At 38.8% G+C, this 27,830-nt stretch overlaps 5 protein-coding genes across 9 annotated transcripts; 3 read left to right on the top strand and 2 right to left on the bottom strand.

Annotated features, from left to right (window-relative positions):
- Positions 1-2,958: 2,958 nt before the first annotated feature.
- LOC128258003 (selenoprotein F) lies at positions 2,959-4,257 on the bottom strand. Its single transcript, XM_052989387.1, has 3 exons — positions 4,116-4,257; positions 3,930-4,051; positions 2,959-3,386 (listed from the first exon to the last, which is right to left on the bottom strand). Exons 1-3 carry the CDS (start codon positions 4,152-4,154, stop codon positions 3,008-3,010), a joined length of 540 nt encoding a protein of 179 aa, XP_052845347.1. The 5' UTR covers positions 4,155-4,257; the 3' UTR covers positions 2,959-3,007.
- Positions 4,258-4,648: 391 nt separating this feature from the next.
- Positions 4,649-8,534, top strand: LOC128258001 (protein spitz). The gene is made up of 2 exons (XM_052989381.1): positions 4,649-4,789; positions 7,469-8,534. The coding sequence occupies exon 2, from the start codon at positions 7,576-7,578 to the stop codon at positions 8,212-8,214; it is 639 nt and encodes a 212-aa protein (XP_052845341.1). The 5' UTR covers positions 4,649-4,789; positions 7,469-7,575; the 3' UTR covers positions 8,215-8,534.
- Positions 4,654-10,783, top strand: LOC128257996 (NEDD4 family-interacting protein 1-like). Its single transcript, XM_052989377.1, has 2 exons — positions 4,654-4,789; positions 8,888-10,783. The coding sequence occupies exon 2, from the start codon at positions 8,890-8,892 to the stop codon at positions 9,697-9,699; it is 810 nt and encodes a 269-aa protein (XP_052845337.1). The 5' UTR covers positions 4,654-4,789; positions 8,888-8,889; the 3' UTR covers positions 9,700-10,783.
- A 349-nt stretch (positions 10,784-11,132) lies between these two features.
- On the top strand, positions 11,133-18,581 carry LOC128257991 (zinc finger protein on ecdysone puffs). Of its 5 annotated transcripts, XM_052989367.1 has the most exons (5): positions 11,145-11,311; positions 12,113-12,203; positions 12,610-12,976; positions 15,312-15,541; positions 16,621-18,581. In XM_052989367.1, the coding sequence occupies exons 2-5, from the start codon at positions 12,196-12,198 to the stop codon at positions 18,164-18,166; spliced, it is 2,151 nt and encodes a 716-aa protein (XP_052845327.1). In that variant the 5' UTR covers positions 11,145-11,311; positions 12,113-12,195; the 3' UTR covers positions 18,167-18,581. The 5 variants fall into 5 exon arrangements, with proteins under 5 accessions (XP_052845329.1, XP_052845331.1, XP_052845327.1 ...); XM_052989369.1 differs by lacking the exon at positions 12,113-12,203 and having other exon boundaries at positions 11,133-11,284; XM_052989371.1 differs by lacking the exon at positions 15,312-15,541 and having other exon boundaries at positions 11,142-11,311; positions 16,621-16,789.
- LOC128257994 (prostaglandin D2 receptor) lies at positions 18,463-24,722 on the bottom strand. The gene is made up of 5 exons (XM_052989375.1): positions 24,169-24,722; positions 21,227-21,443; positions 20,473-20,665; positions 20,055-20,407; positions 18,463-19,452 (listed from the first exon to the last, which is right to left on the bottom strand). Exons 1-5 carry the CDS (start codon positions 24,381-24,383, stop codon positions 19,186-19,188), a joined length of 1,245 nt encoding a protein of 414 aa, XP_052845335.1. The 5' UTR covers positions 24,384-24,722; the 3' UTR covers positions 18,463-19,185.
- Positions 24,723-27,830: the final 3,108 nt, after the last annotated feature.

Below are 27,830 nucleotides of genomic sequence, written 5' to 3'. Positions count from 1 at the left end.
CAATCTCTTTCAACTCCTCAGGGCCTTTCGGGACATTGCCATTGCTGTTGCGATATTGCTAATGCTATTGCTACAGCCAGCTGGCTCTATTCGACATTCCTACAAACAGCAGCGGTCAAATAAATAGTAATTAAATAGCATAGGGAGCATTAGCCCGTTAAGTACCCCAAGCAACAGAAAAAATCACACTAAATTTAAGAACCTATAACATCACTCCATAGAATAACTTATACCCACATAAGTGGGCCTACACTCTCGTTTTCTCATATTCATAGTAAGCCAAAAGTAAAGCTTAAGGTGCCAAAAATCTTTTAATTAAGAACATAACTTGCGCACTTTGATACTTCTCGTTATAAAAAAGTTCACGAAAGTTAAAAAATTAAAGTGGATGAAATCAAGTGAGTAAGACCATTATTTTCTTAAAATAGACTTAGACCTTTAGTTTTTAACTTGCTGAAACGTCCACATTTTGTTAAAACGTTTACTGTAAAAGTTGTTTTAAAGTTATTTCAATTTTGTGCTGTTTTTTATGCCCTTAACTTTACTTTTTCTAATTTCTTGGAAAGCCACTGTATTGGCTATATATTTATCGTAGTTTTTGCAACACAGGCCAGTTGAATGCACCCAGTTGCTTATATGGCACACAATTGATAAGAACGCAAGAGATTCTCGGATTTCAATTGTAATGCATACCTCGGTATGTGTGCGTGCGCAAGAGTAATCATAATAGCAAATAATTAGTATTGATTACAGCGCCTCGCCATTGATTGATAACACTATGCAATATGCAAAGCAGTTTAGTTGGTTTTTAATATTACTGTTTTGGGGGACTATGTCCAAATGATATAAATCAATAAAAGACGTTTTACTGGTTTATATTACTCAAGTGAAATTATAAACTAATCTTTAAAAAAGTAAAACAAATCAGTATTAGGTTACAAAATGCAAAATTGTAGTATACAAATTATACCTTTGGAACTTCTTATATTTATTAATATCTTTTTGGGAGATTACTTACAAATTAACTAAAAAATTTTACAGATTTTACTTTTGTTAACAAATTTTAGAATCTGTAAACTTTTACCACCTCCAATCTCAAAATTTCCTGTTAGTGGATCCTAACAAATTATCCCCGAACCCTTTGAATGGCTTACTTGTTGTTTATTCAAATTGAGTGAGGCACGTGCCTTAAGTGCGTACATTTAGTACATTGTCCCAGTATATGTATTGTATATATTTATATTTTACATACATCCGTACGATGGGGTCTGCGTGTGATAGCAGCGGCTAAAAATAATTCATACGCATCAGAAGGACCCAGCACTGACGTTAGAGATTGTTTTGGATTGTTTTGGCACATGTATTCAATGGTTGGTTGCACTTATGGGCAATGTCGATGAAGGGTTCATCACAGTAGTTCAAAAGCTCCGAAATAGCAAAACAATATTTTCGGCCCCTTTGTACCACGGTAAAACGGCAACTTTTATTATACCAGTAAACAGCAAGGACAGCAAATAAGACATACTTATATAAATATGCATTGTAATGAAACGTAAACAGGCGATAGTGCAACGAGTTTATAAACAAATTCATTTGCTCTTCTTTCAGAGCCCACTGCTTCACTTTTCGATTGTGTAATCAGTTGTAGAAAAATCATATAGTTTAAATTTATTACTTGCACAAATATCGTTGGAATTTCTTTTAATAATTATATTATTATAAAAGATTTAGTACGCCTTCAATAAACTGTGTATTTAACAATTGTGATATGCAGGTCAGTTACGAAACAATACACTCTTGTATACTTTTGTCTTAAACAGATATTTTTTTAACTATTATTTTTTAATGGCTTTTGATAGTTTTTATCGGGAACAATACAGATAAATATAAATTCAAAGTTTTTTAAGCATTACAAACATTTATTTTTAAAATGCATCTGACCTGGATGTGATTTGCCACCATTGTGAATTTAATTAACTCAAAAAGGCATTGATCAAATTTATAAAGATTAGAAATGAAAAAATGAATGTTTTTAAAACTGATCTTACTTTAAAATAAATTTTGGTACTGTTTGCCCATGCGCAATATCCGGATAAAGATAAGGCTAAGAGAGCGGAAAGAAAGCGAAGTCAAGGCTGCGTCGAACATCGGAAATAGACATCAGCTACGATTTTAGCGGGCATAAATATGCTATTTGCAGTTTCAGTTACCATAATTACTCTAACAGGCTGATCAAATATTGATCGACTTGAGGACCCCCGACCATGTGAGGCCACTACGTCACTGCTGACGGTCCCAAAGGGTTGTTTTGCTAGGGGGGAAGTACCTCCGTGATGTCTTCGATTAACATTCCGGCCACAATGCCCAGACATTGTTGCCTCAGTCGGGAACATTCCTTTCCCATCGATAACAGATAACACATAGAATGGCTTAACTTATATTTATAGATCAAGAACTCCCATGGCGTCGCATTGCAGTAGTAACCGAAATTGCCTTTCAAACTGTTTTGACAGCTTTTCCCAGTGGCGCGCAAAAAAGCTTTAAAACATATGTTCCACCTCGGTATTCGGCAGTGTCTTTAAAACTGCTGATATAGACGAACTCTTCGAATAAAAGATTCAAACTGTTTTAGTTTACAAACTGTGATAATCTTCGTTGTTGAAACTCAATTTCTTTTGATAATATTCAAAAAACCTTTTCAAACCTTATAAAGAAGGGAAGAACGAAATGTCATAATGAATGTACTTATATATTTCATCCAATCTTGGAGGAATTATATACACATAAAAGAAAAATAATTATCAAAACGTTACACTCAATATTAGTTAGATAGAATATACAATTTCAATCTATCCCAAAAATATATTGTTTCATTTTTATGAATGTAAATAACTAAACAATTAAAAGACTTGATTTCTTGTATTCTTCACTTTCTTGAACTCGAACTTTGTATGTGAGATTGAATATCTGCTAAATTTATTAATCTACAGTTGAGGGAATGCTAATTTCAGATCCTATTGGTGCGCAGATAATCCTCCTCGTCGTCTCCGTCAACATCCTCCACCACGCTGTAGGAACTCTTGCCAGCACCATCTTTGGCCAGATGCGTCTCGAAGAACTCCTCAACGGTATCCGTGTTCCACTTGGTGATGGACAGCGTCTCCTGAACTTTGCCACTGGCATCTAGGAGCTTCACGACGGGATCCAAGCCCCTCACATATTTGATCTGCAGGTTGGGGAACTTGGCGGGCCGGCCGCTTTGGATGAAGGCCTGTATCTGCGGGTAGGCTCGGAATTTGCAGGTGCACACCTCCAGAATGGCCTTTGCATAAGTTCGCTGGACCGCCGGCTGTTGATCCAAAGTGCAGCATTGCTTGCAATGGGGTCTGGAGTAAAGATAAATGTTTTTAAAGAAGAATCTTAACTTTTTCGGGGCAAGTTTGATTTACAACAAATTAATTATAATGACGGGTTTTGAAACTGGAAAACGACATTTGGTAAAAACCAAGAATACAATGAACCATTACAATTTCGGAAAACTGTATCACTCAGAAGATTTAACAAAGTAAAAAGATTGGTTAAACTATACGAAATATGTAGATCTTTTGTGCGATAATTAACTAATTAGAAAACCCTCTGTCTTTTTGAACATGGCCATCTTTCAAACTGAATATTGTTAAGATAATGATATAGCATTGTTCTATTTATGGTAGGTATTTCTAGTTCGCTTGTTTTTAAGTTTATTTCTAGGTACACTATCTGTAACAGTACATAAATAGTATGGTAAATTTTGAATCTATGGAACAGGTAAATCTCTATAACTTGATGCTTTTAGTTATTCGGTCTAGAGAAGGTGAATTTAAACTGCATTTCTGAGTATTTAAGCCCTTTTATAACCATCAACAAAGAATGTATCTTATTATATTTACTTGATGGTATCCAGGCCAAAATCATCTAATAGTTTTTCACAACTGGAACACATTAGTTGAGCTTTAATAAATCCCAGCTCCCGGCAATCGGCGGCCGTCAACTCGGCATGGATTTGCTGACACTGCAAAGGATGAAAATAAAATAATAAATGTTGCTCATGTTTTTTAAATATGTCTCTAACTCACACTTAAGGCCAGCAGAAAAAAGAGTACCAATTGCTGCATCTTTACGCTAAAAATCTAATTCAATTTACTACGTCCACGTCGTTGTTTACAAAATTTTCTTAGCTTAGTGGTGGGAGATAAGACATGGAGAGATGTGCATACGATCTATCGATAAGTGTTATCAGTTTGATTCGGTACCGTGTTTATTTTTGATGCGAATAAATAAATAGTAATCTGAATCTCTAAAATTCTAAATTTCGGTAATTGCTGACGGGGCAGTTGCCCTATCTACTAAAATTGAGAAGGCAACACTGTTCTTGACATGAAATATATCAAATAAAGAACTTTGTAATTCTCAATCTCCCATCCCTTCTATCGATACAGACTGCTGTGCAGCTGGCCACCACTAGCTCAGAAATCGAAAATTTATTCCTGGTGGTGCATTTGTTTTTTTGCTTCGCTCGCGAAGTGAGCCCAGTTTTAAATTAGTTTAATTGCATACAGTGAAGCACTCGAAAACATATCGCCGACGTCGACTGGTCGCTGTGCAGCCAAAAAACCAACAGTATTAGCTGTGTGCGTGTTTGGCAGAAACAAAGTTTCGAACAAATCAATAAAACGGAAACGTGAGAGAGCGCTGCGCAAAAGAGAAAATAAAAGCGAACGCAATCGACCAACGCATAGAAGAAAACAAGGTGAATAAATAGAACATGGCACAGAAAAGACGAAACAGAATCAAATCAAATTTAAATCGAGCACAGAAATAGAAAGGGTGAACCGGAGAAAGGGAAACAAATCACGGTAAAAAGGAGCGCTCCAGGAGATCCAAGGCTTTCTCCACCTCCCTTTCTCTCCCCCACCGTGCGTGTGTGTGTGTACATGTGTTTATGTTTTGTTTAGCAAATTAATAATCTTAATTCTGCTGGGATTTCGCCACTCAGGTGCTAAAAAAAAGCGAACACTCTGATAAGTTTGGCCGTGTGTCGGTGTACTTGTTTATTTAATTCATATTTACACAAGTAAATTAATTCATTTGCCCTTGTACAATAACAACAAGCGCCGTTTGCTTGAAAACTTGTTCTCGCATTTATTCTGCGCTTCTCGTTCTCCGCCCCTCTCTTATTCTTTCTCTATTCCATTGCAATACCAATGCAGTTGTAGGTGTTTGTGTTTTTTCATTCAATCCAGGAAATTGCCCCTTGAGAGACCTTCCATTCAGTAGGCTTCCATCTTCTTCTCATTCTCCTTCCGCTTGCATCTTCAGCTTCTTTTTTGTGCTCCTGGTCCCGTTTAACTGGTTTACTTCTTAAACTATTCCAATACTCTACCTCTCTCCCTCCCTCTTGCACACCTGCTGCTTGGCAGCTGTCCACGCGCTCAAATTTCTTATCAACGAAACGAACAAACTCCGGCTGAAATTCAATCCCAAACCAGGCCCAAACTGCGTTGTTACTTTTCCACAGCAATTCGCTAATTTCCAACGCCTTTTGTCACGGCCCTGTTGCTTTCTCCCTCCCAACTTCTCCCTACTCCCTCTCCTTTTTTATTTTTACACACATGCCAAATTACAGTCGAACCTAGCTAAATCACACTTTTTATGAAGAATACAGATCTCTAGGTTTCAAATACTTTATTTTATTTAAATCAAAAGTTTTGTTACTTTTAAAAGTTAAATGTCATAAAATAAAGTATTAGTTTTAAAAGATGTCGAGCTGAATAAATGTCTCTGGAATTAATATTTGTATACTTCCACAAGAGTACACTTTTCAAAAGGTGCAAAGTGACTGTACAGTGTACAATATCTCGATGTCGTGCAATTTTGCAATATTTCAAATGCCCGCACATCTGACTCATCTACAGGTAACTGCTATTACTAGTTAGCATCCACATGGGTTCCGCATTTGTGGAAATCATTCATTCTTCACCTTATCAATATTGTTCGACTTTTTGTTGTCGGTTCTAAACTCGAAATGCTCATATATATATAATTTCAATTATTTGAAACCGATATGGACAATACATCTGCTCACCAACGATATGTAGATCAAATGCCCCTGTTTATTGTTTTAAATTTCCATATCTATTATATATGTTGTACATATCGAGTTTTAAGTGTGATAGATATTTGGTTTAATATATGTTTAAGCTTATTAAATTTATTGTTGTATCCTTAAAATATTTTTTCTGTGCACTCTTTGTTTGATAAGTTCCAGGTGCTCATTTAGCTCGTTGGCGTCTATTAGCTCATTATTCAAGCTTACGTGCGGCTCACCCACACACCCTTATAAAAACTAAAGAAAAATAACACATACACGCGCAGAAAATAGGCACAACTTGGGCCCACTCACTCTTGATTGACTTGAACTATTTTTTTTTTCCTGTTCAGCTGAGTTTTCATTTCAATTGACCGAAAGGTCAACTTAATTGCATTTGTGTTTTGAGTCTGTCGGACTATCTATTTTGCACTCTTACTTTTCTTCTGCTATTTCACTCGTCAACTTTCACTCGTACGCATTGTTGTTGTTATTTTTAGACGTAGTGTGTGTAAGAGAGTTTTCATTAAGCAAATGAGTTGAAGGACTCCACCGTGGGTTGTATTCTCACTAGTGACGAAAGCACAAATAACCACCATGTAATGAAAAAACCAGTGTCATTAAATTAAGTATTTTATTTTACAAAGTAAGGTTAATGATTCAAATATTCACAATTTTTTTTGTATTTATTTTTTCACTGGTGACAATACCAGCAATTGTTGATTGATTAATAATATCTAATAACAACATACCTATGTAGGTATAATCGTTATGACTTGTTTTATATTTTGAAAGATGTTTCTTTTTATTTTCCTTACGTGAAAATATTTTCCTTCAAAGTTAACTAGAAAACGTAACTGACAGAAAAAAAATTACTACACTCTTCAGGATTACCAACGGAGTCATTTAAAAACTCGTGAATACCTAGTTGTAGCGAATGTTCTTTTCGTTAGCACCTAAAGGTAAAATTTTACATTTTTCTATATTTAAATACATATGTAACATAAACAGTTGTTATATATTGAAGTGAACGTTATGTTTAGTGAGAGTGTAACCAGAAAAACTCAATAATGAATGCAAACTGTGCAAATACAACAGCCGCTTGGGTTCCGCTCGCGATTCCAGCCAGGTAAATAAACGATGACATTGTTTGTTAAAAATTTATGAAATTCGATTTTCTGATTCTCGTTTCTCGTTCTCACTTAGGTCGAGGAGCATAGGTTGTAATTGTGAGAAGGAGGCGGCTGGCGGTGCTAGGCAGGCAAATTAACCCACACAAAAACCGAACACGAGTTTACATTTTTGAGTTGATTTTAATTGCACTTCGTTTTTGTTTTGCAGGCGCCTGCCAGCCAAAGCCAAGAATTCCACACTTACACACTGCAACAAATCAACCTCACACTGCACTGTCACATTCCCAAGTAAAGCTGCCATGAGTTAAGATCAAGATGCGAGTCCAGGACCTGCCGCTTGCCATCGCTTTAATCGGCGCTTGTATGCCGCTAACCGCCGCCTGCTCTTCGCGTGCCATTGCCAAGCCGCGGCCAACAGCTGCGCCGATCCTGCCGCCGGATAATGTGGAGATATCCACGACCCCCCGGCCAAATGTCACCTTTCCGATCTACGCCTGTCCGCCCACGTATGCTGCCTGGTATTGCCTAAACGATGCCACCTGCTTCACGGTGGAGATCCACAACGAAATCCTGTACAACTGTGAGTGTGCCTTGGGTTTTATGGGCCCGAGGTGCGAGTACAAGGAAATAGATGGCTCCTACCTGCCCACCAGGAATCGGGTGATGCTCGAAAAGGCCAGCATTGTGAGCGGGGCCACGCTGGCCCTTCTGTTCATGGCCATGTGCTGTGTGGTTTTGTACCTGCGACACGAGAAGCTGCAGAAGCAGAAGCTGCACGACAGCACCACCACCACCACCACGGATGGTGGCTGCCAGAACGAGGGGATGGACGAGGTGGATGGTTTGCGACCCTTGCGCCCAGCGAGACGTCCCTTTGGGCCCTGCCGCATCCTATCGCTGGAGGAGGCCCACCTGCAAGCAGTGGCCTCCAATCGCCCCAGGCACTGCAACTAACATCCCCGCTAACTAATAAGCCGGGTCGCTGATTTGTTTTTGAATGTCTAACATGTCCAACTTTTTAATTCAAACTATTCTTTTAATCATCCAATCGAGATGGCGAATGTTGTAGCTCTAAGTGCCTAATGACGTGCCTTCAAACACTTTAGACCAAGTATTAACGAACGAAAACTGTTTGCTCAGAGAGAGAAAAAAAGAAAACTAGATATAATGCAATGCAATTTTGGCAGCTAGCCGCCCATTTATTTATTATACACCTAACTTTATTAAACAACGCGTAAACTATTAACGTTAATAAAAGCGAGACTAAACGACAAGCTTACTTTCTTTTTGGATATGAACAAATTTGCACACAAGTTCGGCATGTACTTATCTTAATATTTCAGAGTTGCATGAAAATATAAAGCAGCTGAGTCTGAAAAGCTGCCTAAAAACACTATAAACTATATGAATAAGGTGAACAAATGCAAAAAGCGATATAACTTTTGTGTAAGATCAAATTTTTCAAAAACGGTCCTGATTAAATTCTCGAAAAAAGTTCTAAAAATTATATTCAAATTAAAATTGATCAAGTGTTTCGATTAAGTTCACATTTAGTTGTCAAAGAAAAATAGTTAATATTTTGTACGTTTTTTTAAACTCACCAATTTTCTTATTTCTCAATTTCCAGTGATGCCGCACAACAACCAGCCTTCGCCCGGGGACGATCAGTTGGGACCGCCAAAGGCTGACTTCAGTGCCCCTCCGCCGTACGAGGCGAACGTGGGCCAGGGCCAGCAGATGGCTCTGCCGGCTCAGATGCCAACGCTGGCCCTGGCCACGCCTGATCCCGGCCAGATGCAGATCCCGATGCAGATGCAGGTGCAGCTGCCGGGCCAGGCGGATTTGCTGACTGCCCAACTGCCGCCGGAGATTCACGGCAAGCTGCCCACCTACGAGGAGGTGCAGATGGAGAAGTCGCTGAACGGAGAGCTGCCGCCCGCCTTTTTAACTCTGCCCACCTCGCAGCAGCTGCCGCCGCCGCCGAATCCGTTGCTGCCGCCAAATCCACTGCGCGACGGTGCCGCCGCCGTGCGATCCGCTCAGCCGGCACTCACGTTCATCGCCATCGATGCCAGCGATCCGGAAAACAGCCTGTCGACCACGGACAACTTGCTCGGCACGGACATCATGTTCATCACGGCCTTTATTGTGGCCTTTCTGTTCAACTGGATCGGCTTCCTGATGCTTACCTGTTTCTGTCACACAATCGCCGCCCGTTATGGAGCACTGTCCGGATTCGGTCTGTCGCTGGCCAAATGGACGCTGATCGTTAAGCACTCGACGGACTTGGCCTCGCACGAGAACTCCTGGCTTTGGTGGCTGATCTGCGCCTTCGGCTTCCTGATCAGCATACGCGCTCTCATCCAGTATGTGAGCATCAAGCGGTCGTGGCGCCTGCTCTCCGCCTCCGCCCAGGAAAGGCTGCTGTTTTTCTACTAGGTGCGCCAAGGTGGCTTCGAGTGGCTTCGAATGGCTTCGAGTGGCTGCCATGTAAATACGTTGTGGGTGGCTAGGAAGCTCGAATCTTACCCGATCCCAACACCCCCCAAAAATTCCCAGAACCGGCACACAAACAAATCAAACAAAATCAATGCAATGCGAACTAATTTCGGAGCGTTCTCGAAATCTCTAGGGCCATTATGTAGAGGTTTTAAAAGTATGCCATTAAATGTATTAGTCCCGTTCTGTTTTGATTTAAATTGGAGTTATAAGTAATGTACAAATTTACACTTTTTTAAAACAAATTTTGTTTTAGAGCCAAAGCTCTGTGCTGTCACTTCTGAGACTTTAATTGGATCACTAGCAAACCCAAAACTGTATTACATTTCTAGAAACTTGAATATTTTTAGAAAAAACTAATGTATTGTATACTTTTAGACACCTAGTCCTGTTTATTTTTAAAACCTCTATCGATTTCGTGAGCACCCCGAATTGTGGGTTAGTGTTTTCTCTAGTTACTATGTTAAATAGCGCAACTTAGTCCACGAAACCGGCACCTGTAGCATAATGACGTTAACTATGAGTGTGTTTAGTGGTGAAAGGCGGATGCTTCTTCGCCTGCACCTCCAAACGATTATAAATGTAAATGTATGTGAAATGTGTATGGATCTATCTCGGCTCTCTCCTTAATTGATCCCCTCCACATCCCCCCTAGGCCATTTGGTGGCGTCCATGCACTTGAAACAAAGACACAAAACAAACCAAAAACATAAAAAGGAGAGTTAAATATGAAAGGTCAAAAGAGAAAAATATGCCACCCATATTATTTTGTTGAGCCTACTTTACGCTGTGGTACTTAATTAATTAACTACACAAGAGCCAGCAGTAATACGAATGCTAAACACACAAAAACAACTATTGCTAGTACATATGATTATTGCCTATTATAACGTTTACAATTAATATGTTTAATCCCTTTGTATGTAAATCAAACGATGCAAATGCATTGCAAATGGCGCAGAGTCGCAAGCTGTGCGCCAGTTTTATGCAAATTCAATAAAATCGAATGATGTCATTCAAATAATGGTTTTCGTAATTGATCTTAACTCTTGCCATTAGGAAAACGTCATTGTTTATTTCATTGAGAAATCCAAACTCAATCATCTTAGTAATTTGAATGTCGCGCCAATGAGTTTTGCAGCAATTAGCTTTTGAGAGTAAGTTTCGCGACTCTAACAGAGAAATGTTAGGAAAACGTCGAACTAACAGAGAAATTTTAGGAAATGTCGAACTAACAGAAAGAGAGAATGAGAAGTTAACAGTGGCAAAAAATATCGTAAGAGATGCATAAGCATCGCTAATCCCTGAGAAAACATCGATAGGACCGATTTCTTGAAAACATCGATGACACCGATGTTTTCATCGTTGGTTTCCCGCCACTACCTCATACGTCATACGTCATTCGAATTTTTTTTCGTCGCTCGGATCAGTGTGGAAGTTTTGAGGTGCTGATTATTTCCACGCAGACGGCCATCTTAAGGCAGCAAACTTGCTAAAGCAAACCAAACCATAGTGCAATAATCCGGTAATTGACAAATAGCCCTTGCAACACGTAAGTTTATCAATAAATTCGCTTTTTCGTAGTTCCTATTGTGCTTTGCCTGTGTGTTGGTGGGGGCTGCGAAAATTAGCTGTGTGTATCTGTTGGCTAACAATTTTTTTTCGCGTTCCCTGGGCATCTGAAAATAGTAATTATTGATTTTCCTGGGGACTTTTGCGTGTATTAGTGGGTAAAGTAATCAAATAATAGGGTAATTGCATTTTTACGAGGACCTTGATTTCTTTTCATCGTAAAGTGGGTTTATCGGGGCTGAACGAAAGCATTTGTATTATTTAGTTTGTTCGAAAACATGTATTTTTATCGCTTAAAATGGGGTTTCTTTAGTTTGTGTTTTTCGCTGTCCCTCTCTCTATCGCACCCACATGGCCGGCCGGCTTTCTGACTCAATCAATTACATATACACACGCATTGTCTGGGTCGCCATCTTTTTTTCTTACTACGTGAGAATACATTTTAAAGTATTTTGCCTCTTTTTTGGTCCAAATTCATGTGTTAGTGGCGAAAAAAACCAGTTTTAATAGTTGATAATGTAAACTGCTGACTGTAGCGCCAAAACTATTCTCATTTCTTTTTATTTCCCCTTTTATTTCCGTTTTTTGTATGCCTGTATGTATGTGTGTATATGGATTGTTGTGTGTGTATACGCACGCTGGGTTGAGTTGCGTTTTTTACGGGGTTCAATAACTACCCGTAGAAAATAAAAGATTCAGGAGCTTACTAACCAAAAATAATACATTTCCGCTTGCATCCTAATATTTGTTTCGTTCTTCCTTTGTGCCGTTTTATTTTCAGCTTGTCTTAAGTTATTTGCTCGCTTAAATACAAATCCTACATAACACATCCCATTCCCACCAAACCAAAAACCCATCAAAATTATGGTCAGGTATGCTGCACATCAACCCCCAAAAATTCCTAATTATTTATGTATCTCCTGTTCCAAAATCTAAACTGATTTCCGTTTATAAAAATATATTTTTCCAAAGAATTTCTTACGATAATCGAAAGTATAAAAGTATATGTATATTCTAACTAAAATGAAACTTTCTAATTCAGCCTTATAATAATAGCCATTTGTTTTTGTAAAAGTTGGTAAAAGTAAATATTAAAAAAAAAAAACCCACAACTTCTGTATTTGTCGACTTTTTAATTAGTTCAAAGCATAAACCTCCTTAAATCATAAATGTTAAACCAAAATCTTAGAAACATGGAAAAAAAAAATTTTTGTAATCGCTTTTTCAAAATATAATATAACATGAATAAAAAATTGTAATTCTTATATTTATTTGCAGCGTAAAGGTCAACGGAAATCAACAGAATCGTTTAGCAAATAACCAAAAGGTCAACGGCGGCAACATGGCTTTCCGTGGTAACCAGAACCGTAATCGCAATTTCGGAGGCGGCAACAACAACTATGGCGGGCCCATGAACGCCAACCGCATGGGCGGTATGAACATGTCGCCCTGGGAGTCCCAGAATCCCGGCGGCGGACAATTTGGAAACAACATGCGCCAGGGCGGCGGTCAGATGAACGCCCAGGCCATTAACCTGGCCAGCAATCTGCTGAACAACCTGTTCAGGAACCAGAACCCACCTTCGCTCCTCGATTTGCCCCGCGGCGGCGGCGGCATGGGAAATCGCAATCAACGCGGCGGCCCGGTATGTAAAAAAGTTCAATTTTCCCCAACTAGTTGACAAAGCAAACAGATATGAATTGTTATATGTCCTATGTTATTATTATTGTTCGTTTGGGATTCGTGTGTATTGCGAATCGGATTTTTGTGGTGGAGATGCAATAGAATAAAAATGGGATTAATTTTTCAAACATAGTTCCGTTTTAATGAAAACATGATCTTTAAAAATTGTCTGATCAAAAGTGTTAAATGAAAAAAAAGTATTATGTATTATTATGAATACCAAATTCATAACATTTCTATAATTCTAAAATATTTAAAACTAGCAACAATACAACCGAATTGTCAACAAAAACACATTTATTAACACATCAATTAAATTCTAAGACAAATGATTTTTGCCTAAAATAGATCTTTATAAAACATAGAAAATACTTCTTAATTATTATTGCAGTCTGATTTTATTAATATTATTCGAGCATCGCGTGTTTTTAATTAGAACCATTTCCAAAAAATACTAGCTTGCACTCCACAACAGAACCTTAAATTTTGTGTTTATTTTTCCCTTAGTTAGATTGTTATATTGCCAAAGTAGCTAATGCTTTTCCTTTAAAAGATAAACAACAATGATACAAATCCTGAATCTAATCGTAGCTTGTAGTCTAATAAACCAACAACAGAAAAACTAAAACATAACCAAATTAGCCAAAAGAATATTGTAAAAATAGTAATGAGAACTTTGTGCAGTGTAGTCAGGAAATAAGGATGTAAAGGAGGACGGATGTGGTAGACGGAGGTTTTCAATAAAAAACGCATTTATTCCATTTAAAATGCAATACTTTTTTAGTTCTGTAGATACTGCACAAACGAAAAAGATACAGATTATTATACTGAAAAAAGAAACGATAAATTTATATAATACACACCGCATTGATAACGAAATGTACCTATAAAACCATGTACCGCCAACACTTGTTCCACTTAACGATGAAAAGAGTATGATGATGATCTCTATATATCAAGATTGAATCATAAGTAATTTATATGCAATAATTTTCTTACTAGATGTACTTAAGCATTTAAATACCTTATTACCATTATTATAATTCAATTATTATCCGAAAATCCAGTGTCAAGTCAACCAAACATTTCTTGGCTGGACTCTATTTGCCACTACGCTTGTCTAATTTATCCATTATCTATTTTTATTCTCTCTTCCAAAACAAAAATGCCAAACTCAAATATTCGATGCTTTTCAATACACCTTAAATATCGAATATCGCAACCGCATCGTCTTGCATATTTCGAATAATGCATTCCATATTGTTGTTGCTGCTCCGGCATATATACTTGCTGCTGTCGTTGTTGTTGTTGTTGTTGTCGTTGTTGCTGTCGTTGCTGCTGTTGCGTGTTGTTGCTGCCGTTGATGCCGCCTCTTCCCATTTGCAATATTTGATTGCAATCAACGAAAATCTCTCCCCAACCCAAAAATAAATTCCATTCACGGCCAACAAACAATATTTTCGAAAATCAAAATAAAATTGAATATATAAAATGCAACGCACACACACTCAACACACACATGCGATGCGCACTCAATATGGCCAATATGCGAATCTTCATCAACGATGCGATACTATATACTATATGATGCTTCCCGTGCGACGCCACTGATCGATTGATTGATTGACCGATTGCTCGACCGATTGATATTATTGATCGCAATGCAATCTTCTAATCTGCTCTGCTCTGAAACCGAAACTGATCCGATCTGGTACTGGTACTGCTTGATGGTGCAACATAATTACATCTAAAACCATAATATGTAATACCTATTTATATCTTATGTCTAATGCAAATTCAACGCCAATTCTTCTTCGACGTTCCTGCCTCTGAAACTCAAAAAATCCGATTTCCATTTTCAAATGCCACTCGCCGCCACACGCCACCGAATATATATATATATATACATGCAATATATATCCAACTATCCCCGTCGACTGATTGGCCGCCGCAACTGCCCCGTCGATCTGACCAATATCAATATACAATGTGCTCATGTGTCACTATATTTATATATATATATTTTATTATATATTAACGTTTGCCATACATTTCTGTAACGAATTTTCTCCTGCAATTATCAATTATCTGTTCAATTTGATCGCTTCGCCCCCCACAAAACATTGTAAATGGCCGAACCGCCATATTGTCTCTGATCTTTTGAAAATGCTCTACGAATATTGCCTCTGTTTGTAAACCAAAACAAAAACAATTCACAATATGCCCCATGTGTGCATTCGGAATTGTGCAAAAATGTTATTGTTAATCCTAAATGATAAACTAAACGATATATATAGATGGTCAGTCGCGGCGGCGGTGCCGGCAATCGTCTCAATAACCGTCGTGGCCAGGGAGGTGGCTTCCAAAATCGGGGCGCCACTGGTAGTGGACCCAAGCCCCCGCAAAAGCAGGGCGGCGGCGGTATTCGCAAGCAAAATGCTTTTGATCGTGCCAAGAAACTTTTGGCTAAAAATGCCAACCAAAATAAAAAGAAGGAACCCACTCCTGGCGAAAAGAAAATCGAGAGGTAAGACTTACTACAACTTTTCCAAACAAACCAAAACCACAACAAAAAAGAATACATATTTTTGCTGCCCACCACCAAATCGAAAGGATTCTATTTCTTTCACTAAAACCAAAATTACATAAGAACCGAACTCAGCAGCCCAAAAATATAATTTAAACCGTTTTACTTAAGTACCTAGGCAATTCAATTCTCTAATCGAGTTTCCTCATACATCTCTAAAAAAGTATATTTAACTTGAACTAGCCGTTCATTAGGGATAGTGCCTTTTTTGATGCTGTTAGTGTTACTGTGTGTATGTGGGAGGGACTACGCCTATTTGGGTAGGGTACTGTGGATCTATAGCTCAATGTGTTCAAACTGCATTGAACCCATACATATATCCATTCATGAATGTCATTTTATTTAAATACAATTATATATGAAATTGTTTTGAAAATGTAAGTTTGGGCTAAACTTTTTGCGTTTTGTGTACACTATAATCTTATTATTCCCAGTTAAAAAGGAGATTAAGTAATAATAATGTTTTTTTCTTTTGAAAACATTTGCATAATTCATTTCAACTTCATTTTGGAACGTTCTCATATTTTAACGTTTTAAAATGCAAATATGTTTCGCCTTTTTAATTTATAAAGTTCAATATTCATCCTATATTTTTTAATAATCAATTTATGGATGAAACTTTGATAATACATTTAAGATTTCATAAGAGAAAGAAATATGCCGTAGGTATATAGTATATTGCTTAAATAATCAAGGCTTAGGCTTTTATTCGAGACAACTTCAGTGTTAACCAGTAAATTTATGGCATATTTCTATCTTGCAATGCATTTACATTCATAACGCATCAAAATCATAGCTAAGACATTCACTCACCTATCTCCATCTGTACTGTACGTATCATAAGTATAATTGCAGCAATATCCAACTCTCTACCCCTCTAATATTGTATTCTCTTCCTTAGAGCCAGACCAGACGCATCCCCGTCTTTGCATTCAATATGTCACAACTAATAGATTTACCTTTCTCTATTCCTTTCCCCCCATAACAAATGATCAATGATCTCTGATCGAATTCTATAGCCCCACCAAGGAGTCGCCGTACGCTAGTGTGCCGAACGACATGTTCTACTGTCATCTGTGCAAGAAGCATATGTGGGACGCCAATTCGTTCGAGAACCACATCAAGGGACGCACCCATCTGATGATGCGCGAGGGCATCGAGGAGAGCTACCGCCTCAAGGCCAACATGATCCGCCAGGAGGCCAAGATCGCCGAGCAGCTGAAGTCGATCGAGTTCGACCGCTTGAAGCGCATGGGCAAGAGCAAGCAGCGCCAGCTGGACTACTGCACCATGTGCGACCTGAACTTCCATGGTCACATCTCGACCCATCGCAAGTCGGAGGGCCATTTGCAGCTGAAGAAGTTCCTGCACCCCAAGTGCATTGAGTGCAACAAGGAGTTCGCCACTCGCATCGACTACGACACGCATCTTCTGTCCGCCGAGCATCTGAAGAAGGCCGCCGAGAGCAACACCAAGGTGGGTGAGCGCAAGCGCCAGACCCTGCCTATCAGCACCGAGGAGGAGGAGACCCGCGATCTCCGCCTGCCCCAAAAGCGCAAGAAGAAGCCGGCAAAGAAGGAGGGCGATGCCGCCGATGGCGAGGCCAAGAAAGATGGTGCCGGCGGCGATGGTGAGGCTGCCGAGGGCGAGGAAGGCGAGGGCGAAGAGGCCAAGGAGGGTGAGGAGGCCGCCGACGAGACCAAGGAGGGCGAGGAGCTCAACGAGAGCCAGGAGGAGGAGGAGGTGGCCCTGCCAGTGGATCCCGAGGACTGCATCCTCGACTTCACCGACGGCGACGAGATTCCCAGCGAGGTGGACACCCGCCTGCCCAAGTACAACTGGCAGAGGGCCGTCGGCCCCGGCCTGATCTCCAAGCTGGAGTGCTACGAGTGCTCGGTGTGCAGCAAGTTCTTCGACACCGAGGTGACCGCCGAGATTCACTCGCGCACGGCCACCCATCACCGCAACTTCCTGAAGTTCATCAACGAGAAGTCGAGTGACACCAAGATTGCCCAGAAGCGTGCCGCCGCCGCTCTGGAGGAGAACGAGCGCAAGAAGCGCAAGGTGGAGGAGACAGAGACCCCGGCCGCTGACAACGCCGGCGCCGAGGAGGCCGCCGAGGGAGCCGAGGGTGAGCTGTACGATCCTTCGGAGGCCACCGGCGACGACGATGACATCGAGATGGTGGAAGAGAATGCCGAGGGCGAGGGCGAAGGAGAAGGCGACGAGGAGATTGAAGGCGAGGGCGAGGATGATGGCGCTGGCCAGGACAATGGCGAGGAAGAGATGGAGGCCCAGGATGAGGAGCAGGAGGCCGAGCCAGAGCCCGAACCGGAGCCCACTCCGGCCAAGGCGCCGGCACCCGTTGAACCAGCTCCCGTGGCCAAGACGCCAGCCAAGGCCGCGGTCAAGGCAGCCGCTCCGGCCACGCCCACCGCTGCCGCCCCATCGACGCCAGATGCCTCGCCGTCGCCGGCCAAGAAGGCAACGCCCGCTCGGGCCGCCGCCGGTCCGAAGGCCACGCCGCAGCGCCAACGCGCTCGCGGCCGCTACAACCGCTACTAAGTAGACGTCGGCGGATTTCGTAGCTTAACTTAACATACACTTAAACTCTATACAAGAAAAAATATATATACATTCACGCCCAGGAGGAGGATGAAGAACAGATCAAACGATCTCTTCCCGCAATTTGACATTTGCATCCCAATTTGCATATACACTGAATGAAAGGAAACCAAGAGGACAAGCAACTTTACGTTGAAACAGTTGACTACATTGTAACTGAAGACGAAATTCTTGATACTGTGACGAGTGGGAGAGTACAGACAACTTGATTGAATCGATTTCCACATGAATTACACCCAATTCCCCCCTCCTAGCTCTGCATAGACCATACCAGCCAACCACCAATCATTCAGCTTATGTAATCATACAATTTTTAAAATAAACAAAGAAACAAAAGTAGTTGTAAAACAAATAACCTTCCTGTTTGCATTGGTCGAGGGAAATGGAAATTCGCCTTAAAGCTGTTCTGGGCAATGAGATGCAGTAGTCACTTCCTGGATGATGCGGTTTTTGTTTATTTAGATCATTTATATGATCAATTGTTGCATGATTTAACTTAGGTCAGGAATTTATTACTTGTTTAATAGTCTGACAATGATTTATAAAAACAATATGAAAATATAAGCTAGACAAGGCAGACTATTGAAAACTTTTTTACAATTGTAATTGTTTTTGTAGAATACGAATTTAATTTATGTAAACGTAAGGGCATAGTTCAATTATTTCGCAAACCCAAACCCCTAAAATCCAAATAAATTAGACACTTTATTATACATTCACACACAGGTATGCGGTATATTTTATGCTACAAATCGCATGTCGATTCAGAGATTATGTGAGTTGAGCATATAAGGAAAACCTTGATATGATGCCATACAAATAGGGTATATTATTTACAACTTATGCGACTAGGAGATGCTTCTCCCTCGAGTGTCCGAAGGGAGGCGGAGCAGATAAATGAGTGAGACCCCACCGAGAAGGGGTTAAGTACTTGGGTGCCTGACGAAGATCCAGCGGTATCAGTTGAAGTCCAGAGTATTCGCCTCCGTCATCGTGGTTCGCATCCGGCTCTGATCGCTCTGAGATCGGCGAAGTCCGCCCGGACGCCATCCGCTCCTCCAGCGCTTGATGCAGCTCAGCAACGACCAGTTGATGGACTTGGAGCGACTCAGCACGTAGACATACGGATCCGAGGTGAAGTGCAGAGCTGTGAGCACGTCGGCGATGATGAAGAATTTATTCGATGCGGGCACCCGATCTGGAGCAATGGCCAACGGGATGGCGATCTTCAAAGAAATTCGAAAACAATTTTGAAATAAACGAGATTGATATAGTCGAGTGCTGCAACACAATATAAACCCGCCGCACCTCAGTTTGTAAATATGATTGCATACCGTAAAATTGTGCGATCAATGTGAAATTCGGAATATGGGAGGAAATTTAAAAGAAAAATACTATGCAGCTAATTATGATTGTGTAAAATTAATTGGATCGGAAGGAATTTCTTGTCCATCTTAAATACTTTTGCACAAATGAAATCAAAGCAAATATTACAAAAGTATGAAGACATTTTAAAATGTTTATTTTTATAATTAAATATCTAACAAATAAACCTTTTTTAGCTTAATCACGAAATGGATGTCTACAAAATATAAAGAATTACTAAAAAGAACAAGACAAGTAATGAGTTTATATAATTAATAAAAGTGGACACTCTTTAAATTTTTTATTGTGCAAATACAAAAAGCTTCAAGAAATGCCAACGATTTTATCATATGTAATTTTAATATTTTTTTTTAAATAAATTTTATGCCTTAATTTTATCTTGAATCAATTGAATATTTCCTCTTTGAAAGCGGAAAGGGTGTATTTTTCTTGGAGAACCTACCATTTGTGGCATCCAGCAGATGACAAACGAGATGCTTAGGAAGGCCATCAGCTTGGCGAACTTGATCTCCACCGGCGAGGAGTCCGTGGCCGCCATTGTAACACTGACGCTGTGCCGGTACTGCCTCGTTGGCTGGACACTGCGATGGCTACTTCCGCTTCCGGAACTGAGCTGTGTCTGGTAGAGAGTGGTGCCGCTGCTGCTCTCCGGATCGATGCTAATCGTACTGGCCTTGTCTTTGACCAAGTCATAGTGCATGTGTCGCTTGGCCGTTCGGCTCCGTCCAATCACACAGAGCAGTGTGTGGGCCACGAATAGGTTGCAGGCCACTATCACGATGCACAATAGGGTTCCTAAATGAAAGCGATTGCTGAATTAGTTTGGCCATATAATTGACTGGCGACTGCGAGAACATTACCAAAGACCATAAAGAGCACCGCATACGACTTGTTCCACACACCCTGCGCATCGCGATATCGTATGCACTTAAGCTGTTCCGGATTCGATTCGTCGATGTAGGCGCCAAACCCAACAAATGGCAGGAACGTGATGATCACGGCCACAATCAGTATGCTGTTGATGCTCTTGCCAATCAGCTCGTAGGTGATGTGCTTTTGGGCGAGATTTATAACCATTAGATGAGTGATTTGTAAGGCGCGTGATTTCCATTATACCAATTATCTAACTTTCTATATTCAAATAAAGAAAGTGTAATTTTTCTACTGTTTCTAAACAGTTTTGGAGAAAAATACAAACAAAAAATTGAAATGGGTGCACAATGTGGCACATATTATGTTTAATGTCCGACTGTCAAAAATGGGTAAGTATAATAAATAATTTGTTCTAATTAAAACAGGGTAGTTTTGTAGTTGCAACAATCGGAATATTAAAAAAATAAATGAAAAAAATGTTAACTTCACTATTTTTTAATTTTGTTTGGATATAAATAATTAATTAATCAATGAAATAAACTATATATATAATTGAACTGAAAATCATCATATCTTCAATGTTTTTAGCCACATACGCATATAATTAAAAATTTAGACGTTTTAAAGAATGTTTTATTTTTGAAATAGCTGCAAGGATATATAAAATTCGGCTTGCCGAAGGTTGCTTTTTTTTTTATTTTTTTATAACAATGTTATATTCATTGAAAATAAGAACCCTACCTTGTGGTAAATAAATGGTCTGGCCAGGGCCATCCATCTTTCCGCCGCCATGACTGCTGCAATGCACCCGGAGCTGAGGCCAAAGAACCGCCACACCACATGCCCTACACAGTCCATTCGCACAAAGGACTGCAGGACCTCCTTCGAGAGGTAGATCTTCAACAGCGTTGTGGTTAGCATTCCCAACAAAGCCACCAGATTGTTTGTGGCCAGGCATCTGAAATCGAAAATGTTGTAAGCTTTTTCATAAACGGGATAATAAATGATTTGCGCTCCATTAATTAATTAATCATTGAGTTCTACAGTACATAAACCACGAATAAGAGAAAAAGGAACAATAAATTGTAATATCGAAGTGTTTTTAATTAATTGCCACTTTGATAAGGCGAAACTTTCAATAAAGATAGCTTTAGGCTGTCCCATATGGTTGGGTTGCTACCAATTTTGGTAGCCCACGACGTGAACTCGAATTTTAATCACCTTTAATTGAGTGCCGCAAAATATAATTGTATAATTTATTTTGAATTGAATTATAACAAACAAAAGAAGAAAAACCATAAGGAAAGTTTCTATGCCGAAAAAATATGTTTATAAAAGTCCTTTTAAAATTTATTAATATTTTAGGATTTGTTGGCAGCCGACTAAAGTCGAAATATGCTTACAAAATAAAAAGTATCTTTTTATATTATTTAAAAACCTTATTATAAGAATGGATACAAAATAAAAATGCAACAATGTATGTTACAAATTTAATTGAAGCTTTATAAAAACTGAAATACATTCATTTAAAGTACCATATACTTATTTCCCTATTGTGCCTAGAAACTATCGCAAAATATGTAAACTGAACTAATCTGCCTAAACTTTACTTATCTACCCATCACGTAGTATGCTCTGTGAAATATGTGCCTGTCAATAGTGAGATTGATTAAGTATTTCCTTTTTATTGAGATCGTAAAATATTGCATTTGTGGAAAATACTTGTGTACTTCGGTTTGATTGTTTTTGGGGCGCCGTCGACACAGGAAACTCATTTGTCTTTGGGTGAGACAAAAATATATGTATATAAATAGAAGTAGGACCTTTTCAGTGGATATTAATGAAAATGCTTGCTTTAATAGAATGCAAAATGGGATTGACCATTCCCAGGGTTTGTTGTGTGGGTCGAAAGGCTCGGCTAGTCGTTAAGCATGGCCATGCTTTTATACATTTTTATTTTCATTATTTGCATGTATACCTATATACCTGTTTCTAGTTCAAAAACTATTAAAAGTTCAATTTATGGTGCATTGTAAAAGTTTCACAGAAAACAAAAGCCCCGGAACAGTTAATTACTGGCCGAAGATGACTAAATATTCGACTTGCAATGAAAATTGCAAAATTGTGTTGTTGACTTGTAAAAGCAAACTCATTGTTTGTTTATTTGTGCAATGGGGAAATACATATTTCCACAGCCATTCCGGTTCTCTTGAAGGGGCAAAAAGCAATAAGGGTGCCTATTATGTCATTGGGTTACCCTGATTTATCGACACTTCTCAAGTGCCAATCACCGGGCTCGTTCAATCAATCAAATTACAGATCAAAGGCTCTGCTAAAAGGAGGCCTCATGTTTGGAGCGGAATTCGCCTTAATTTGTACTCTACTCACTTGATGGCTCAAATTGCTGGCGACAGCAATTTGCCCATATTACGCATACGCACTGTCGTCTCAGCATAAAATAAAGCGAAAGGAGCAAAGCTCACTGAAACTGCCAAGGGCTTCAAAAGCTGATAAATGAAATATAAATTGTGACAAATTTTTGGCATACGAACTTGGAGAATTTTGCTGTGTGTCATAAATACCTTTTTCTCACTTGATAAGGTTCAACTAAAAACAAGTAAACACCCTTTCGAATTATGTACGTTCATTTCTATATATAAGCTCAAGTCTATTTTTATCATATAATGACAAAAATAACAAGTATAGAACTAGTTATCTTATTTGACGAAAGTGAAGTCGTAAGTTGTAAGAACCATTAATGGGAAATTTTAAATGAATTCATTAAAAATGGAATTAAAGTTTATTTTTAAAAGTATATTGAAAATTAAACATTGAAGTTAAAATTATTAACGAATGATTTTTTATTCCAATTTGTGCAATTAAACAGAGCTAATAAAAACATAAGAAAATCTTGAGTATCAAATTTTTTTATGGAAGTCCATATGCTTAATTGATTGAACACTAATCTCTGTCTTAAGTTTACACCGTAAAGCTTTTAATGCATTCGCAATGGTTGCATTCCCACGTCGCCGATAAGATTGTGTAAAACAGACAGGAATATGGGCAAATCTCACTGCCAATGGACTTATTCCGTAATTTGATAAGATATGCAAAAAACCACGAGCAAAGCCCAGGCCAAACAAAACAATTCAAACTATGTAAATCAGGCCCGCATAGGCATATTATCGAACACTATAGTGGCCGCGGTTGAGAGCAGGTTGAATAAACTTACATAGCCATGAACTGGCCACAAAACAGTCACAAACATAAAGTGCATAAACTGAGTTGCTACACGCAAAGAAAATAGGCAAAAACTACTGGTATTTGGTGTGACATTTTGGCTGGGAAAGATTTAAAATAATTCGTTTTTAGTGGCTTCTTGATTTACACAAATTTTTGTATTAAAACCACAACCAAACATAACGTAAGAAATCATTTTATTCCACTATTAGTGGTTAATTCTTCAACAATATTTAGCAGAGTAAATAAAACGTTGGCTTATTTTCAGTATACTTCAACGATTTAAGTTTCTAAAGTTTTAAGTAAACAAAACTGAGATTATTTATATTTACAAGTGTTTAAATTTTTTTTATATTCTTCTCAGATTTTTGTTTTTCAGATTGTAATATAAATAATATTAATATTATTTTTTATATATTTTTTTTATGTATGATTGAACTTACCGCAACATGAGCGTGTATTTGCTGTTTTTGTTGTGCTTTTTGCGCGCCAAAATAAAGAGAGCCAGGGAATTGCCAAAAACCCCCAAAACCATGACAATGGCCCCAAAGATCAATCGGTTTCGATTTGCATAGAGGGCCTTTGGAATGGTCACAGAAGTTGCATTTGCCAGCATCAGCTGGTGCAGAGCTGCTGTTGTTGTGGTCTCCATCTCCATACTGCCGGTGTGATAATTACACTCGATTGCAATTCAGGTGAAAATCTAACTGACTGCAAACGATTTTTCTGTTTTCACAAATGAGCCTACCACAAAAACATAGTCGCTTGCACATGCAGTAGATGGAAACCCGTTTCGATAGCCAAATTGGAATTATTTTCTTAAGACACTTAATTAATGATTAGAGCGCCCGACACTTGATTCAACCGACCGATACGATGGCGTATTCGAATTCAAACTCGATCCGAGAGGCGCGTCTGCAGTCAGCCAGGCGTCGATTTAGAATGACTAGTGCGCCGAGCAGCGCATTTGTCGGCTGCTGCCGCTGCTGCTGCTGCTGCTGCCTATAGCTCCGAGCTATATAAGTGGGTGGTTGGGCAGATCGGATCGGAGAGGGGTTACTTTTGGTTGCCACTGGGAATGGTTCCTTGCTCAACAGTTGGCAAACATTCGGCCTCGGCTCTGGATCGGAAGGCGGCTCGTGTTCGGGGCTTCGGCTGGCCCTGTTGGTGGCCACATCGGATACATCATCTAGCATATAGCATATAGACACCCCAAAGCAGCCGACCCACACCCCACACTCACACCCACTGGCAAACTACCCCATCGAAAATGCACAGCTCGTGCCAGTGCCTTTGGACGTGTGCGAACGGTCAAAATAGCACGACAAATTTTATTGTTTTATACCCTATCAAATAGAATATCAATTTCAAGTCAATGTATCGTAGTAACATACATTTGATTTTTAAAATACCAAAATTAAAAACCTCTTTGTTATATAGCTTTTAATTTAAATCACAAAAATTAATTACCTCTGTGCTAAATTGCTTTTAATTTAAAATAAGAAAACAAAAATTAATTTGCGAAATATTAAATTTTTTTTGAAATTTTGTAATTGATTTAAGACACAAATTGTAGCTCTCAATACGCACTTTAAGATTAAGTTTTTTCGGAAAAATATGAATTCCCTTTTATTTTTAATTATGGTAACTAAGCACAAAAGTTTTTTTTTTATTTTCTGGCGACAATGCAATAATAAATTCTTAATAATGAATAAGTCTAGGATAAAGCTTATGTTGCCATTAAGAAATAATAATAATTAAGAATTGTTTGTTGAGATTCATATAAAGTTTATTTGATAACTCAACTTGACATTTCCCATGACTCGACTTTTTGATTACTAACACTCGAATTTGGTTTGTGTTTTGGAAACAGTGCATTCTACAGAGATAAAAATATATTTACCAACTACATTTTTGTTTTTTAAAAAAATTCTTATTCTTGTTACTCAAAATTGTCAAATGATTAAAGATAGTGCATTTGAGTAAGAGTACACTAAAAACTATGCGTAATGCTTTTTCAGAGTTTTCGGCGTTCCATTTACAATCAAGATTTTGAAAATTGTATTAATGGATTCTTTTAACTGGTAGTTTTAATAGGAATTTCGAAAGAAAATTCTTCAAAGAAATTATAAAATCAAAATAATTAAAATTGTAAATCCAATTTGTATTTGGAAAGTTAATATTAAAAATAAGAGGCTCGCATACTGGCATTTTAAGTGGAAAATTAGGCATTCGGCGAAACAAAGCGGAAGCCGCCAATCGGCAATGTGATGATCCGTTTTGTGTTGTTTGAATGGTGGGCACTGGATGGGTGGCGACAACGGGGTGTATGAGGAACTGGAAATAAAATGCTACGTCTACAGCTGGATGAAATTAACGAGCCTGCGGCTGTGGGAGGCTGGTGTCGTCCTTGTGGTGTGAAATTGTGGCTTAAGTATCATTCCACAGACGTCATGCGGCCATTCTATTTTTAGTTAATTCCCCGAAAGGCAACAAAACACGAAATGTGAATGCTGCCCTAGAATTGGGTGTCCCTTGATATCCTTGTTAAGCGTCACCAGAATTGGTTTGGTGTCTATTAATTGTACGCCTCGAAATTGGATGCCCAAAGCAACGTCGACAGCCTGCCATATATTTCGTTCTCCACTGCGTGGGGTGGATTGGATGGCTGGGACAAATAAAAATTACTTTTCGGTGGCTCAAGGGTTGACTGACCTCTGACCCTCTTTTGCGCGTTTTTGCAAAATTAAATGAATAAATAATAACGCACTATTTGCACTTATTCAGTGAGCGCTCCTCAGTCATAAAGCGGCTGATTAATGGGCCAGGATTTTAGGCACTTGAGGTATGAGGTCATGGCAGGGTGCTTGTCCCATGACTCCCATTGAACTATATATTGCAGTTTTTGTTTTGACCAATTAGTTTCAAATCTACAACGGGGTTCTGGTAAATGTGATTAATCTGTCAATAAAGATAAGGTCGTAAAAGAGTCGCGGAAATACTTAGGTGGACTTATAACGTAAACATTGTTGTACAACATATGAAAATAAACAGAAGATATAACCCCCGAAAAAGATTTATTATCGACTTTTAATTGCTCTATGCAACTATAAGCATTTTTAAAAATGTCTAGTCCTTTAAAACTTTTAGTGCTTTTTCTTTTAACAATTTTTTTGTTACGAAAATTTTAATTTATATATTCTTTAACTTTTCATCAATAAATAAATAAATGTTTTCATTTTGGAATGTTACTGAATTTTATTTAATTTTAAAACGTTTTGAGTTGAAACCGGTCAACTTAACTATGGAAAACACAACAAAACTTCTACTTTAAAAAGTAGGACATATGAGCATTCATAAGAGTATTTCCCTTGCATTTGTAAGTCCCTTAAATATGGCACTCCCTTGGCGCGTGAACTTCCCTTGGTGACTCACTCCTGCAGTGACATATGATTATATGATTATTGAACTCATGGTCAAATTGCAATTAAACGATAGGGATTTTAAAGACCTTGAGACTGCATTAGGCTGCGAAAAATTAAGGCTGTCCCTGATATCTCCCGCTTTCCTCAGATGTTAAAGTAAATGTTAGCATAGCTGTTGGCCATTAAATATAATGGTTCTAACTATTAAAATCCACTTGAAAGGACGTACTTGACTTGAACCACCAGTGAGTCAATTTTTACATACATCCATTGAACTGCAAAGATCGAAGACTTTTGGTTGACAGTGTGGCAGAGCATTTTACAATCACTTGCATTTAGCATAACAAACAATCCAGCACTTCAATAGGTAGACGACTCTTGATCAGAGAAGCATCGAGTCTTCTCTCCGGGAATGATTATGGGAGACAGGCGCATACCAAAAATTAGCTCTCCACATCGTTGGCAGAATATTAAATCGAAGATGGGCTGGCGAGCAATTAATAGAGTTGTTGGTGTCCGGAATTAAGGAGGATTGATATTTCAAACACGCAAAACGCAGATTGATCGACGCGTGCAAGACCAAAAGCCGATCAAAAATGTCTAGAGCCAAAGATTCGGATGGCTGCCAACAAAACAACAGATATCAATAGGCTGTGTTGAAAGAAAACAATGCAAATTAA

The sequence above is a fragment of the Drosophila gunungcola genome (genome assembly GCF_025200985.1).
Source record: "Drosophila gunungcola strain Sukarami chromosome 3L unlocalized genomic scaffold, Dgunungcola_SK_2 000002F, whole genome shotgun sequence".
Classification (NCBI taxonomy): domain Eukaryota; kingdom Metazoa; phylum Arthropoda; class Insecta; order Diptera; family Drosophilidae; genus Drosophila; species Drosophila gunungcola.
Note: the sequence above shows the minus strand (reverse complement) of the source record. Positions and strands in the feature narration are given on the sequence as shown.

Excerpts from the sequence above, each read along its gene's own strand:
- LOC128257996 (XM_052989377.1), top strand. The coding sequence starts at position 8,890 with ATGCCGCACAACAACCAGCCTTCGCCCGGGGACGATCAGTTGGGACCG.
- LOC128258003 (XM_052989387.1), bottom strand. The coding sequence starts at position 4,154 with ATGCAGCAATTGGTACTCTTTTTTCTGCTGGCCTTAAGT. Across the intron at positions 4,052-4,115 it reads TTTTTCTGCTGGCCTTAAGT|TGTCAGCAAATCCATGCCGA; the intron begins GTGAGTTAGAGA and ends CATCCTTTGCAG. Across the intron at positions 3,387-3,929 it reads TTTGGCCTGGATACCATCAA|ACCCCATTGCAAGCAATGCT; the intron begins GTAAATATAATA and ends TCTTTACTCCAG.
- LOC128257991 (XM_052989367.1), top strand. Across the intron at positions 12,977-15,311 it reads GCAATCAACGCGGCGGCCCG|ATGGTCAGTCGCGGCGGCGG; the intron begins GTATGTAAAAAA and ends CGATATATATAG. Across the intron at positions 15,542-16,620 it reads GGCGAAAAGAAAATCGAGAG|CCCCACCAAGGAGTCGCCGT; the intron begins GTAAGACTTACT and ends CGAATTCTATAG.
- LOC128257994 (XM_052989375.1), bottom strand. The coding sequence starts at position 24,383 with ATGGAGATGGAGACCACAACAACAGCAGCTCTGCACCAGCTGATGCTG. Across the intron at positions 20,666-21,226 it reads GACCATTTATTTACCACAAG|CACATCACCTACGAGCTGAT; the intron begins GTAGGGTTCTTA and ends CTCGCCCAAAAG. Across the intron at positions 20,408-20,472 it reads GGTGCTCTTTATGGTCTTTG|GAACCCTATTGTGCATCGTG; the intron begins GTAATGTTCTCG and ends GCTTTCATTTAG.
- LOC128258001 (XM_052989381.1), top strand. The coding sequence starts at position 7,576 with ATGCGAGTCCAGGACCTGCCGCTTGCCATCGCTTTAATCGGCGCTTGT.